Source organism: Tiliqua scincoides, chromosome 7, assembly GCF_035046505.1.
Source record: "Tiliqua scincoides isolate rTilSci1 chromosome 7, rTilSci1.hap2, whole genome shotgun sequence".
Classification (NCBI taxonomy): Eukaryota; Metazoa; Chordata; class Lepidosauria; order Squamata; family Scincidae; genus Tiliqua; species Tiliqua scincoides.
Window position 1 is genome coordinate 61,822,226 of NC_089827.1, and position 15,704 is coordinate 61,837,929.

At 40.9% G+C, this 15,704-nt stretch overlaps 1 protein-coding gene across 1 annotated transcript in view; it reads left to right on the forward strand.

The window, feature by feature from the left end:
• The window catches only part of NUP205 (nucleoporin 205), a 47,951-nt gene that overhangs the window by 25,800 nt on the left and 6,447 nt on the right, over positions 1-15,704 (forward strand). Inside the window, exons 23-36 of the mRNA XM_066633206.1 lie at positions 266-380; positions 1,096-1,245; positions 2,000-2,068; positions 3,641-3,798; positions 4,099-4,179; positions 5,133-5,324; positions 6,757-7,027; positions 7,398-7,496; positions 8,197-8,345; positions 9,229-9,420; positions 10,745-10,866; positions 12,255-12,393; positions 12,556-12,682; positions 14,974-15,050. Coding sequence (XP_066489303.1) covers positions 266-380; positions 1,096-1,245; positions 2,000-2,068; positions 3,641-3,798; positions 4,099-4,179; positions 5,133-5,324; positions 6,757-7,027; positions 7,398-7,496; positions 8,197-8,345; positions 9,229-9,420; positions 10,745-10,866; positions 12,255-12,393; positions 12,556-12,682; positions 14,974-15,050 — 1,941 coding nt within the window. The remainder of the gene's footprint in view (positions 1-265; positions 381-1,095; positions 1,246-1,999; positions 2,069-3,640; positions 3,799-4,098; positions 4,180-5,132; positions 5,325-6,756; positions 7,028-7,397; positions 7,497-8,196; positions 8,346-9,228; positions 9,421-10,744; positions 10,867-12,254; positions 12,394-12,555; positions 12,683-14,973; positions 15,051-15,704) is intronic.

A 15,704-nucleotide genomic window follows, 5' to 3' on the forward strand; every position in this document is an offset into this window, starting at 1 on the left:
AAAAGAGGAATCTGAAACCTTGTCTATGTATTGCCAGTTGCCCAGAAATATATCCTTGGATCCCAGTTTTATCTTTTATCTGCCACTTTGTGATTTAATAGTGTCGTTCTGATTCTTAGAAGACTTCAGCCACCATCATATGGCTTGTAAGTTTTAGAAAATTATAAATTACAGATATATATGGACTAATATTTCCTCTCTACCTAGTATTCTTTGCAGGCCTGTAAAAAGGAACTAACGTCTGAATTATTTTCTGATTAAACAGGTGATCTATCATTTATGTGCCTGCTCCGACACTTCAGGTCCAACTATGAGATATCTAAGGACCAGCCAGGATTTCTTATTCTCTCAGTTACAGCATTTACCATTTTCAGTCAAAGGTAAAACCATAAATACAGTCCCTCAGGTTTAATATTGCTTTGCCAGTCTCTGGGGAAAAATCACTTTGTCTCTTGAAATGAGTGTATCTCTATGGCAGAATTCTGGACATCTTGCCTTGACAGAAAGATGCCACGTTTACCCTTCCTTTTTGCTATTTGCCTGCATCCTGGTATATGCATGCGTGTGTTTTCCAACCAAGTGATTGATCTGTATGTTGAGGGGAGAAATACATACTTTAAAACATGAGCACAGAGGCATCAGGGTTTGTGGTCAGGTGCACAATATGGATGCATACCTTGCATTAAAAACTATTTACGGGTTATGCTGAATGCATGTACAGCTGTCTGCTGGCACCTACTTTTGAGTGAATGACTATATGATATCTTTATTTTAAAAAGCAAGTATGTGGACTAACCCCCTTGAAAATGTAGAATACTAATTGTGCGTGCTGTGGTTAGTATGTTGAGCGTGAAGTGTGAATAACAGTGTGTACAGATCAAAGTCTTGGGTATGCTGTACAAATGCTGTGCATTCTATGAAACATGTAAGTAGACCTATAAACAACTTCCATCACATGGCAGCCTCCTTGTGCTTATGTTTGACCTATTTGAAACCAGCTGGTGGTTGTATTGTAAGTGTAACATATGAGTTGGACCAAAGTGTATGCGTTACTTTGTGAAACTTTGCCACCCTTGTGCTGTCTTCTCCATTCAGAGCATGAGATTGCAGCCTTGAACCAGATGTCTTGGCTAATGAAAACTGCATCTATAGAACTACGTGTTACTTCACTGAACCGCCAACGTTCACACACGCAGCGACTCTTGCATTTGCTTCTAGATGACATCCCAGTGAAATCTTACTTAGGTAAGTGGGTTTTTGGCAGGACAAACTTGAGAGTTGCCACTGGGTTGCTCTTTTAAAGCAGTAATCATCAACCTTGGGGTTGTGAAGCCTCAGTTGTGGGATTGGTGCAACTTAGAGAAATGAAAAAGGTTGAAGACCACTGGACGAGAGCATGAACAGGAAAAGGGAGAGGCATCTGGTGTACTCCTTCAGGTACTAGGAGATTGTGTCCCAGTCCTGCTCAAGTTTTTAGCAGTTGTGCTAAAATAGCTTTCACTAGTGCCAGGCTTCATGGTTACTTTTTCTGCGCTCTCTCTCTCTAATAAGAATATTTGGTTACAGTGAAAAGTGCTTGGAGGGCATGAAGGGGTCAGGGAGGGGGTAGGCAGATGGGGTCCCAGGAGGGGGGCGGAATTGACAGTGGGTCCCCAGTCTTATACTTTATATATTGGTGTTGTGGCTCTAAAAGGTTGAAGACCATTGGGCATTTGTATCACTTTCGTATCCATTTGTTAGAACTCTCATTGTACATTTGACAGTGATGAATGCCCTGTTTTCCCGCTATTTTTCTCCCTATTCTTCTGGGGACTTTTGGGCATTTGAAGGGTTACTTAATTATGTCTCACAAAATCTGTGATTACAACCTTAAAATCATTTTCCCTGCATTTCTTAAGCTGCCTTTGCCTAGGAAGCACCATTTTTCCTAAACCTCTGAGAATTACTTCTGGAATGTCTGTGTTTTTATGTACTTTTGTATTGTTTTCAATCCTGTTAGCTGATGGTGAAGTAGAAGATGACAGTCGGTCTGTTAGTGGTTTTCTCCACTTCGACACTGCCTCCAAAGGTGAGTCTCTTGGAGATGGGTTTAGTCAGATTCCATACCTAACTTGGGGAGCCCTGTCACTAGAGCAGCCACTGCAACTGAACTGTAGTCTGTATCCCACCTTTTCATTTAATTTGCACCAATTGTGTAAGAAGGAAATTCAGAAATTGGGATCTAGCTTTGGGAGTGAAGTACCACAATTGAAATGAATAAATGTCACTGTAATTTTTGCTAAGAGTTTGCATCCGAAAGTATTTTTGTCTCTAGCACACACATCTGTTATAGAGTGTGATCTAATCTTGGGCATGATCCCAAGATTGAGATGGGTTTGGAGTCTTTTAGGTTGTTTTGCTTCCAGCACCTTCAGTGTGCTGATTCTCCAGGGTGCTTTTGAGCCTTTATGAATTCTGCATGAGTAGATCCTTGAGCTTTTTTTTGTACTGTTGTCAGCCTGTTTTGGACACAGCCTTTCATGAAAAGCAGCATATTATAAACCTAGTAATAGGGAGGAAAAACCCAGTAAGTACCAATGCCTTTGAGCTATTATTTGCATGTTCATGTAGTAACGTTTTGAATCAGACCTGGTATCGGTTCAAGATGTTCACTAACACTTTAATTTATTTTTAAACATTTAAATCCACATTCTCCCCCCCCCCTTTAGTCCATGGGCAGCTTAGTCATAATTTAAGAACATAAAATACAATGCAATTAAATAAAAATTCAATTAATGCAAAGAATAGTATAAATAGCTGACCAGCCAGTGCAAGAGAATTGGTAAACAGGAAACTGAAGCAAAAAAGCAAGATGAAACAAAAAAGCCTTTAACCCCTTACTGGAAGGCTGAGAGGGAAGGTGAGTTTCTTAATCCTTTCAAAGGGGTTAGTGTCAATGCTAGGGGGAGGCCCTGTCCCTTGTTGCCTCCAGCCTGGTGTTGTCCAATGGCAGCTCACAGAGAAAAATCTCTCAAATGACCTTGAAGGATGGACTGTACCTGGAAGCTAACAGAGAGCTAGTGCAGCCACCAAATTGTGGTCTAATGAAATCAAGCTACTAAGCCCCAATGACCACATGAGCTACTGCATTCTGTACCAATTGCAGTTTTCAGACCTTTAAGACCTGCTTACACTGCATTACATAGAACATTATCATGACACATAGGGCAGACCATCCTTTCATGTTGCCCCATTTGGAGGTGACATGCTAGGGGTGATCTGCCCCACATGTCAGCCTAGGGAAATATCACCAGCTCCAGAAGTTGTAGAAGGGTGTAGGGTTTCATCACCAGTCCAGGAGTCTTTGCTGCTCCCATTTTCTCCTAACATTGTTATCCAGCAAAGCAGAGGGCACATGGAGAGCCCTCTGTAGTGATAGTGTGCAGGGGTGGGTGGGGGAGGTGGTTGCTGCCTCAGGGGTGATACCCAAGTCTCGAATTGCAAATTCGAGTATTTTTGCCCTTGTATATAGAAATGAAATAGCTTTGAATGGGAAGCTTCTATTCCTAAATCTTGTATAATTTCTATCTTAATGTTCCACTGAACTCTGATTCCTTTGACTTCTTGATATATCTGAATAGATGTCTCCTTTTGACCTCAGTACGCAGGAAAATCTTGAGCATCCTGGACTCAATTGATTTCAACCAAGAGATCCCAGCTCCTTTACAGCTGGATTTTTTTGATCGTGCTCAAACTGAGCAGGTCATTGCCAACTGTGAGAACAGGAGTGCCCGTGGACCAGTTATCTGCAACGTCAAGGTGAACAATTTTCAGAAATTCTGCTATATCTAGTGACAGACAGTTTGAGGACACTGTGTAGCTTATGTTACACACGAGTAAATCTCAACCCTTCTAGCTGAAGATTTTTAGGCGCATGCTTTACGCTTTTGTTAATGTTGGTGGACCTTAACAGTGTGTCACTTTGGCTGGAATTTTTTTTAGTATGATCATGGGATTGAGCATTTGTTACCAGTAAGGTTAGGTGCAGCATTATTTACATACAAAGGGTTATCTGAAGACATGAGAACATGTTTTATCTTCTTTCCTCTTCCATTTTAGCACCTCCACAAAGTTCTTGTTGCTGAAATAAATGCCCTGCAAGGAATGGCAGCCCTCGGGCAGAGGCCTTTACTCATGGAGGTAAGCGCAAACCAAATGTATAGATTTGATATTGTGAAGGCAGGCACATGGTTCTTCCACTGTTTACTAGTAACACTCTTGGGGAAAACAGGTGTTTGTTCATTTAAAGAAGTAGCACTTTCAATTAATAAATGGTTGAAGTAGAATTATTTACCGTACAGTAATACTCTGTTAACACCGTTTTCTTTAGTGCTGTTTTGTCACAACATTCATCACCGTGGCCAATTGATAGCTATTATAGGCAATGGAGGAGAACTTTCTAGCCAAACAGCACAAGTTATCTTCAATTACGTCTTCTATTAGTGCTGTTTTAGACAGCACTCAGCTTTTCAGGAATAGATCCCCTGCATTAAGGGATGTATTATGGTGTTTGATTTCTTTTATTTTCTCAATTCTTTGAAGTAGATTATGCTAATAGTTTTGTTTTGTCGTGTCTATTCACACAGTGCATATGATGCTGGTTTTGTGATTGGGCCAGGGGAAAGTTAGGGGAAAGTTTTTAGGGGAAAGTAAGTCTGAGATTCTAAAGTTTAAATTCAAAAACCCAGTTCCTTTTACATGTTCTTTTTCATCCATTGCTCTCATAAAACCCACAAACACAATCTGGTGTTTGGGGGAGGGGGCGGTGTTTGAAAGGCAATGTCATAGGAAAGCAACACATGTCTGATAGTGGTTTTCCTTTTAAGAACCTCCTAGACAAAATCCCCAAGTGACATCCTGAACCTTGGGTGAGTGGAAAGGCAGTCTTGAGAGTTCTGTGGGTAGCTGAAGAGAACACAAATATGAAAAGGGAAAGAAATGTTTAGGCAATGATATAGCATCAGTATAGTGATCTGAAAAATTGTTTTTAGATTTGCTCTTTGTTAATTACAGTTGTGTGCTAAATGGTTAAAAGGTTATGTTTTTTCTTTCTTGCTGTGAACTGATGGAATTTCCTTTTATTGGATGTCCAGGAAATCAACACAATTCTCCAGTATGTTGTGGAACGGAACAAACTGCTCCAGTGCCTGTATGCCAAGCGACATGCATTAGAGTCCTGGAGACAGCTGGTAGAAATAATATTAACTGCCTGTCCACAGGACCTCATACAACCTGAAGACAGGCAGCTTATCATCCGTGATCTCTTACAGGATTTGCATGACAAAGTAAGTCCCTCTAATTGTGTTCGTGTTCTTATGTTGACTACAACAAAAACTTCAATATGTGTGTCTTTGGCTTTTAATTAAGCATCAAGTATCTATTTTTCTGTTATGAAATTTCTTTGTATCAACAAAAATGTCTCCCAAAATCAAATTGCTATGATTCTTCTATGTCGCTGTACATACATGAGGTTGCAGGTGTCTCCAGCAACCAGTTGCAAAGTACTATGATGACTGGAGATGGGCTGTGTGTTTCTGGGTTGCCTTTGCTATACTTTTTGGGTCCAGCCAAAGTATCGGGGAGGTGAGTTGGGAAAGAGCTTATTTCAACTGTGCTGCACCCACTTCCTGCTTTAAGAATGTCTTATTTATATAATGTTGTGATGAATAAGTACATGTTAGGCCTAGGCTAGCATGTAAAGCCTGAACCAAACTAAGACAGTGTAACTGAGAAGTTGCTAGCAGTTCCCAGCTGCAAGAATGTGAGTAAATAAACAAAAGGATTGTTGTCTCTCCTTTGCTGGCCAGAAAGGACAGATAACAAAAATTACAACCCATTGGAATGTTTAGCACCTTAGTAGACAGAGAGGTGTCTTATCAAGTGTGATGGAGTGCGGCTGTGGATCTCCAGTTGGGAGGGGTAAGAACTAGGAGGAGTTAGCAGCCAGGCCAACTTTGAGAAGGTTCTGTTCCTCAAGGGTCTGATTGGACAGTCTTAAGTATGAAGTCACCTCAGTACTGTTAGCATAAGAAGATAATGAGTGCCCGAGGGGTGTGGTGTTCCTTCTTAGACAGAATTTTTGGGTGCAACATCCTGCACACATGTGAGCTCCATTGTCCATCATGGGCACCTGGCCTCATAGGTAGCCCTGGAGCTAAGAGATCTACAAGAGTAACTGACCCAGGTGAGAGTTAGGGATTAATAGAGATAGCCAGCTAGCTTTATTATTTTAATGCTGATATGTTTCCTAGATGTATATGCCTCTAGCATTTGCTGCCTTATTGTAGAGTGTGTAACCTTATGTACTTAATAAACTAAAATATCTTTACTAAGTTGTTTCATTGCCTGTTGGGGACTAAGGTTCAGAATCCTGCCTAGCCATTCAGCAAGCTGCCAAGTGCTCATTGAGGTCTAGTAACTTGAGGACTGAGGCTTGAATTGGAGAAAGAGCTCAGTGCCTGCAAGGGATAGAATTAAGCCTAGAGGGTCTCGGTGTCCCTGGACTGAGGCACTGGCACATACACGGTGGTGGCAGTACTACTGAGCAGAGGGGCTTAGAGTTTGAGAACCAAGAACGCTGAGCACCCCAAACCCCCCTATGTTTACGACAAATGTCAAATAAAATGTTGCAATATGGTATTTGCACTGGGAGGTCTACAGAAATACACCAGATTGCTTTCATGTTCTAAGATACTGAGCCTGTCTTGTTTCTGTAAGATCCTGAATGATGATGCAGCTCAAGAGTTGATGCCTGTTGTGGCAGGAGCAGTGTTCACTCTGACTGCCCATTTGAGCCAAGCCGTGAGAACAGAGCAGAAGGAGCCACTTGCTGTCCCTATACCTGGACATTCCCAGTTTGTCTTTGTGCTGGATGCTTCTTTCACAATGTCAGCAAGTTCTGAAGGCGTGGCTGTGGGATTTGCACCTATTGGAGACTCTTCTCTTCATATCATACTGAAGAAAATTCTGGATTTTATTTTGAAAACAGGTAATATCGAAGGTGTGAATTTCACACTTATTGGAAAGAAATAGTACACAATATTATTCTGACCTTGGCTTTTTTATTCTGCTTCATTGCGCTAATGTTTTATGCTTGTCAAGTTCATAGGCATGCAAGTAAATTTCCATAAAGTATGGCCGTCACTCACAATCGGGAAATAGAGAAATTCTGTGGTTTCTACTAACAAATAGAATGACTGTATCTTATTCAGAATGATCTTGCACTGTTAAGACAGATTTGTCATTGCATTGCAAAAGCTGGAGATAGATCTGGAAATAAATCAAGCCTTGATCTGGGGGGTAAAAGAAGAATGATGTGAGAATTCTTCATGAGAAATGTCCTTTTCCTATCTGAGCAGGAGGTGGGTTCCAGCGAGTGCGAACGCACCTGTATGGATCACTGCTATACTACTTACAGATTGCCCAGAGACCAGATGAACCAGAAACCCTAGAAGCAGGTAAACATCACTTTCTGATGACCTTTTCATAATTTAAATTCACATGCAAGTGGAATATATTGCTCTGTTATAAACTCTTGTCAAATGGTGTTGCCATTGGTTGTGAATGTGATGATGGGGCTAAACGTCTTCAGCCTAAGAGCTTTGTTGCATTCTGTTTATGACCAAGGTTCACAGCATTTTATTCATATTTCTTCTTCTCTGTAATCAATAATAGCCTCACTCATGCTCATACCATTGTTTTTCTTTCCTGTCACTTTCCAGGCATCTCATAGACCCTACCTCCCTATCCCATCCTTGCACAACAGACTGGTTTGCATGTTTCTTTTCCTGATGGTGTTTGGAATTTTATTTGTGCCTCGCACAAACTGTAGTGAAATTAGTATTTTTCCTTTATCTTGAGTGAAACTATATTGTGCCCTTTCCCTGAAATAAATAGTTCTTCAGAGTTGTGTTTCCTCTTCAGCTTAAATTAAGGTTTCTGTTCATATTTTGTTCTGAAGTAAAGTTCTTTGTTGAGGGATAAAGGTATCCACATTTGTATATTCTTACTAAAATACATTATTGATAACAGTTTCTTTTTTGTCAACATTTCTATTTAAGTGTTGACAGTTAAGCAGTCTATACATTGAAGAAGTGTTACTGCCTTGCTGTATGTAGGGGTGATAGTTTATTTTTTGTTTTCCCTTCTAATTTGCAGCAAAGAAGACCATGTGGGAACGTCTAACAGCTCCTGAAGATGCTTTCAGTAAATTGCAGCGAGAAAACATGGCGATTATTGAAAGCTACGGTTCTGCACTAATGGAAGTAGTCTGCCGAGATGCTTGTGATGGACATGAGATAGGGCGGGTGTGTGAAAGTATTCCTTTTCTGTTGTCAATGTAAAATGGGCCTGCATCAAAATTTGTAAAACACTGACAATAACCATTGACAAAAACATTAAAGATGTATCATACCTGTCGAAATAAGGAATCCCTTAATAATTTTAGGATTTCTTAAACAAATTCAGAAAAGAGTTTTTACCTTTCCTACTGGGTGCAGGAAGTTGTCTATGCCAGGAAAGGTGTGCTAAACATTTGCTGTGTATGTACAATGCTTTCTACATCGTAGGCAGAAACACTCTGTCTTTCAAATAGGCAAACAGTGGACAATGAAATTAGAATTATTTTTTGAACTTATTCTTTCTGAGCAGAGAATAGGTTTTTAGTTTTGTTGGCATCCTTCAGTCTCAGAAGACTATGGTATTGCACTCTGAATGGTGGTTCTGGAACAGAGTGTCCTCTCCAGTGCTCAGAGCCTGGGTAAAGAAGGTATGGAGGATAGACTGTTACCCATTCAGCAAATCCCCCCTCTCCACATCACTGAAATGGTCCAATGGAAAGGCAAATGCGGTTGGTTCCAGCGGCGTCGCAGGAGTTGCAGAACGTGACTGTGTTCAGCCATGAACTGCCTCAGGGACTCTGGCTCCGGAGTTTGCCTCGAGGTTGACTCCTGAAGCCTTTTCCATAATTGGATGTAGCCACAAGGCAGTGGAGGTTTGGGATCAGAGTTTTCCTTCTCTCAGATGAGCTGCCTTCCCAGGCTAACGAGTCCTATCTTCCTGGTTGCTGTTTAGTTGCCTCTTAGGACAAGTACAGCCAAACTGAGGGCCCATTCTTATCCCCCAGCCCCCAGGGGCTAGAGAGTAGGTAATACATGCATTAAGGCACAATCTTCTTTTCCCCCTTTTCAGATGCTAGCACTGGCTTTACTTGATCGTATTGTCTCTGTGGATAAGCAGCACCAGTGGTTGTTGTACCTCTCCAACAGTGGCTACTTAAAGGTGCTTGTAGACAGCCTTGCAGATGATGATCTCAAGCTGCAAAGTTTGCTCACTCCTCAACCTCCACTACTTAAGGCACTGTACACCTATGAATCAAAAATGGTAAGATCTTATTATACTTAAGTCCTTTCCGTACAGAGAGATTAGCTTCCGTAGGTCCATTCATAACTTGAAACTGACGTAGGTTGGAACATCCTGTTCTTGTCAGCCCAGTGCTATCCTGCCTGTGTGAAAGTGTCAGCAGATGACATATTGCACCTGCACCAAAGTTCCAACACAGCAATCTGTCACTTGTACATTCGTAAGTTGGGGAGCTTGTATACCAAGAATAGTTCTTTGTACAGCAGCCAGTGCTGCTTGTGGTCATGTTCCAGATCATGGTGATTAAAGAGCAGTTTATAAAAGAAGTGATGAGCCCTAATTAGGCTTCTGTCATACATACTAACTAAATGGAATTGTCTTTTCTTTTTATTCCCCAAGTGCCCACTCTACTCCACAGAAACAGATAATGTGTTTTTGTCCCTTTGAGAAACTAACAGCCATAAGAAACAGTGTCAGGAATCCAGAGAACATAAATCAAGTACTATAAGTCCAAGAAGCCCTTAGGGTTATGTTTCTTGACCAGCAGCACTATGCAGCAAACTCTTCTTAAAACTGGATAGAGTTTCAAATATAGTTTATGATAATGGGAACCAGTTCTTCAAAGAAAAAAAAGGTTTAAAAAATTCGGCTAGTGCAAACCTCTTGCCTAAGTTCTAGAAGACCACAACCTCAAAAGAACTCTAAATAGGTGTTGCAAACTTTAGGACCGCAAGTTCTGCTTTCTGAGGTTATGTACTTAAAAACATTGATCTGTCATGTTTTCTGCTTCCTCAGTTTCCATGCTCTGTCTTTGCTGTTTTCAGCAATTACATTTTTTTTTTTTTACAGTGGATTGTATTCTAAGAACAGCAAGTGAACCGAAGCTCATGCAAGCTACCCCCCCTTCCCAGCACAACAGCCCCCTGAATTGAAAACCTGTTTTGGAGATTGGACTGTATAATTAACAGTATTATTATTATTAACTGTATATACCGCTTTTCAACAAAAGTTCACAAAGTGGTTTACAGACTGTAATAAGGAGCAGAGAACTGTAGGCTTAAGGGGAGATTGGTGAAAATTCCTGCCCCTACTTTCCCTGGGTAAACAGAAGTACCTTCAGTTTGTAAGAGAGAGAGTTAGGATACAGCTCTGTGTGTTCAGGTTATGTATATTTTATGTATTTAATGTACACAAATCGTGTGTGTGTGTGTGTGTGTGTGTGTGTGTTAATTTAGTGTGATAGCTGAGTGAAAGGAAACTGTTTAGGGATGGTATCATTTCCGAAAGCAGGTTCTTACCATATGACTTGCTTTGACTCATTTCACCTTTTGTAATCTGTTTGCAGGCATTCCTGACCAAGGTGGCTAAAATACAGCAGGGAGCACTGGAGTTACTGAGATCTGGAGTGATACTGAGGCTTGCACAGTGTCAGGTGTATGGCATGCGTCCTGAATTGGATCAGCAGAGGTGGGTTTCTTTGTAGGCTGTACCTAGAGTCATCCACAAAGTTGGGAACCTGTAAAACACATCCTTAGAGAAAATCTTCACATTTTGAAGCCCACATTTTTTGTTGCCATGTTTAATAATATCACTGTTATTAATCAAATTCATTTACCTGCTAGAAAGAATACTCAGCTTAGGAGGAATGAGTGGATAGCAATTAGTTTCTTGGCTAGAGTTAAGAGTCTAAAACCTTTTTGCTCAATTGGCATTGAAAGGCTATCCCCGTAATTTTTACTGTGAATTAACAATAAGAATTATTTAAAACATTTCTTTCCAGCTTTCCTTTTCCCATTGAGACGAGCCCAAGATGGCTTTATACTACTGGTTTTCTGCATATTTGTAGTAATTGTATACTTTGGCTACAATCCTATATATGCTTACCTGGGAGTAAATCTACTTCTGAATAGTCATACCTAGTACTGTTAGCATTTGTGCAGTGCATTTTGAGTGTGTAAAGTATGGAACTATTCCAACAACTCCGTAAGGAAAGTGTTGCTATTCCCATTTATGCAGCTGGGGAGTTGAAGTTGCGAGGGAGTGGCTTGCCTAAAGCCTTCTAGTGAGCCATGGCAGAAGTAAGTTGTGAACCAAGGAAATCCTGATTCACAGTTCAGTTCCTTTGCCCTACGCTACTGGACTTACACAGGCCAGAGGTATTACTGTGCTGTGTTTCTGTGGTGCAGAATCTAGAACTTTTGGGCACAAAGTGCGATCAACATAAGAGTATACAGTACTCCCCCTCCCTGCAGGAGATGTGTTCCAAGACCTACTGTGGATGCCTAAAAATACAGATATTAGTAAACCATATATACAGTACAGTATTTGCAGATGGTGGGCTTTAAGAGCTTGTTGAAGGAAGACTAGCATGTGCAAATACACTATGTTCCCAAGTGACAGATGTCCAAATTACAGACAGTCACATTGGTACTTTTGCACAGGCATGAAAACTCTGGGCCGGCTGTTTCGATTAATTTAAATTCTGACTTCTGGATAAACTTCTGGGATTGAACCGGTATATATCTTGGGGACTTAGTGTAGACATGTATATTTGTTGGGGAAGAGCTGAAACTTAGTAGCGGCCCACATGCTTTGCACATATGAGATCTCAGGTTCAATCCCTAGCATCACCAGTTAAAGAATATCTGGTAGGAAGGCTGTGAAAAACTGGCGTTGAGGAGAGGTGTCAGAGAGACAGCATGACTATTCAGAAGTAGATTTACTCCCAGGTAAGCATATATAGGATTGTAGCCAAAGTATACAATTACTACAAATATGATCCGATAGCCTCAAATGTTAGTGTTAAGGTTTATCATGATTTTTAAGAAAACAACTTTGATTTCTTTTTCTTTCAGAATATTTGGAATGCGAGAGCCTCCAGTCTTCATTCCTGCTCCTGTAGAACGCTATCGCCAGATTCTTCTGCCGGCTCTCCAGCTGTGCCAGATCATTCTCACATCTAGCATGGCCCAACATGCGCAGGCGGCAGGACAGGTGACTTACTGGGCAGGCGCTCCAAGCAGAGTTGGCTCTTCATTGCTGATGTAGCCTTCCATAGTAGGCTGTCTGTTTTGCCAGCTCTCTTCCACTGACACAACCAAAAAGTTTCGGAAAATGGATTTTATTCTTTTTTCTATATGTTTTTCTCTTGTGCAGGTTTTGCAGTTTCTAATATCCCATTCAGATACTATCCAGGCAATCTTGCGGTGTCAAGAAGTCAGTGCAGGATCTTTGCAAGAGTTGGCTTTACTGACTGGTATAATCAGCAAAACAGCTCTACCTGGTAGGATATATATACTTGGCTGTTAATCATTACCTTGTTATTAGATGCAAAGGAAGTTTACTGGACCAACTTCCTTCCATAAAGATTTAGGCAGTCCTTCAACTGGCACAGAATGCAACAGGTGGAGAAAATGTTCAAAAGCTCTTTGTAATTCAGAGGGTTTCTTAGTTAGTTTCTGTCTTCTATCCTGGAGACTGATTAGATCAGGAGTGCTCACACTTTTTTGGCTCGAGAGCTACTTTGAAACCCAGCAAGGCCCGGAGATCTACCAGAGTTTTTTTACAATGTTCGCGCCATCATAACATATAACATTTATGTGTACAATGTATGTTGGTGTACCTTGCATAACCGCATGAGCCAATATTGCACAACACAACATAATTAAATATAAACATTTTTTGTAATTACTTGAGTTTACTTTGATGACTTGCACTGAAGTGAATCAGCCAAGGATGCATAGCCCGGACAGTAGCTGCTGACAGCCAACTTCAAGCACACTTCCAAATGTTCATCAGTCATGGTGGAACTGATGAACTTGGACTTAAAGGTCTTCATGTAGGAAAAGGCTGACTCACATAAATAAGTGGAGCCCTTCCTGCCTCAGGTGCTCTTATATCCCTGAGGGCCCTATTGCCTTCAAGTGGCTGCAGCTGTGCAGCACACTCTGCTGGATGCCGAGGCCTTACCCTTAAAGGGGCCACTGCTGACACCACATCTACCTCCTCACCAGATCTTCCTTGATTCCAATACAAGTGGGGGGGCAGATCTCTATACAAACCAGTGCAAAAACAAGGGAAAGGTGTGAGGGAGGGAAGATCTCTATATAGGCATCACAGCAAGACCAGTGCAAAACCCCTTGCATACAGAACCAACAGATGGAAGTGGGGGGGGGCAGATCTCCATACATACCAGTGCAAAAACAGGGGAAAGGTAAGTCATCCCCAGGAGAGTCAACTGGGCTCACTCCCAGGGATGTGTGGATGGGAGAGAAGCCTGCCAGCGGCTCCTCTCCAGGACTACTCACGAGTCAGTCCCAGTAGACTACTCACTCCCAGGGCGGGGCTCACTCCCAAGAATGTGTTTTGCCTGGCGATCGACTGGTAGATCGGGATCGACTTATTGGGCACCCCTGGATTAGATAACACGTCATTAGAAAAAAAATGTTTGTGACTCACTTACTTACTGAGGAAAGGTATTATAATTACTCCTGCTTACCAGGTAAAAAGATTCTTTTTAAGTGGTGTTCCTCTTAGATTTCTCAGGGGGAGAACAATTGTTCCTATTCATCCCAACACATAAATTTTTCCAGCTGTTGTTTGCTGGTGTCTCTTTTTACAGGGAATTATTTTTTCATTCATTTTGCTAGAATAAACCACTTGGAACCTTTTTCTTGAAAAGGAAAAAATATATAAAATTTATATTTTATATAAATATAAAAATATAAATTAATAATTACAAAAGAATGAGAGAGAGATCTGGTACGCATGTAATCCAACACATCCTGATTATTATAAAAGCCTGAAAATGGGACACACATTTTATCTCTCTCAAAAAGGAGGTCATGGAAGTCTGCTTGAGAATGGCAACCAGCATGAGTGAAGTTACTGAAATCTGTTTTTCCTCATTTGGAAAAGCACATTTAGTTGGCTCTTAATATGCATCTAAAATACAAGACAAGCTTTTCAGCCCTGATTTATTTTTTCTGACTTTAAACCCTGCTTCCCTTTCATCCATGTCAACCTTCAGACTCCACTTATGTTTCTTGCCACTCCGGCAGCGGTGGGAGGGAGGTCTCTCACATCCCTCTCCTTTCCCAAAATGCCTTGTCATGTTCCACAGTGTAGTATTGCGAAAATGCAGCTTTGCTCCTGTGCCACTACTGGGGGTTTCGGCAGGGTTCAACTTGGACTCAGAATAAATTGAAGTTTTTTTTCCAAGTGAAGAAAATACTTCCGTTTTTCTAAGTGCTGTTTTAAGCTGACTGAGAGAGTTCTCCCCAACACTAATCAGCAATCCAGCACAAGGAAAACCAAGGCACAGATGAGATTAAATGTTTGTGGAAATTTTCCTTCATACATTTGAAGCAGCTTCAAAAGCTATGGTTACTGTGCGCTGAGTCCTTTTACCAACAGGTGGTCCGATAAAAGATTATCTTACCTGTTTTGGGTTTGACTATGTATATCTTGACAAAAACATGACTTAATGTTTTTGAAACCAAACAGATTTCTTAAAGATTTTTAGTCAGCTGTATGTGGATTATTTTCATCATGAAATATGTATTAATTCATTAGGTGTGTTGGGTGACTTGGAGATTGACGTAAATGGAGGAATGCAGATTGAACTACAAGGACATATAGGTCGATTTCAGGTAAATAATTATGATTACAGCAACTGCTTTTTGATAATGATTTGAATGAAACCTCTGAGTGAATTTTTTCCTGGAACCAACCGTATTTGCCTTTCCATTGGACCATTTCAGCGACGTGGAGAGGGGGGATTTGCTGCATGGTTAACAGCCTATCCTCCATACCTACTTTACCCAGGCTTCACGCACTGGAGAGGACACTCTGTTCCAGAACCACCATTCAGAGCGTGACACCATAGTCTTCCGAGACTGAAGGATGCCAACAAGATGTAGTTTCAAGAATGGGTATTTCTTACGCAATGTATAAAATAAATTTTTCATAAGCCATGAGAGAAACCTTTAACAAGATAAAACCCAGGAATTCTAATTTTAGCACAGATATGATGGAGGCTAAGCTGTATGCTTAATCTAAAAAAAAACCTAATATTGAAGAGATGAAACACATTATGACATACACTCGCAAAGTCAGCAAACCCTTTCAGGCTGAGAATGTAGTATGCATAATGGAGAATAAAATATATGCAGTATATCTGCAGTATTCACTTGGCAACTGGCAGGATGTGAACCCAGAGGTTTTTGTGGCCCTTCTATGAATTGAAATGTGTGTTAATGGGATTCTGCAGTATATGTGGTTCATGGTAGAAAATTGGGAAGCCT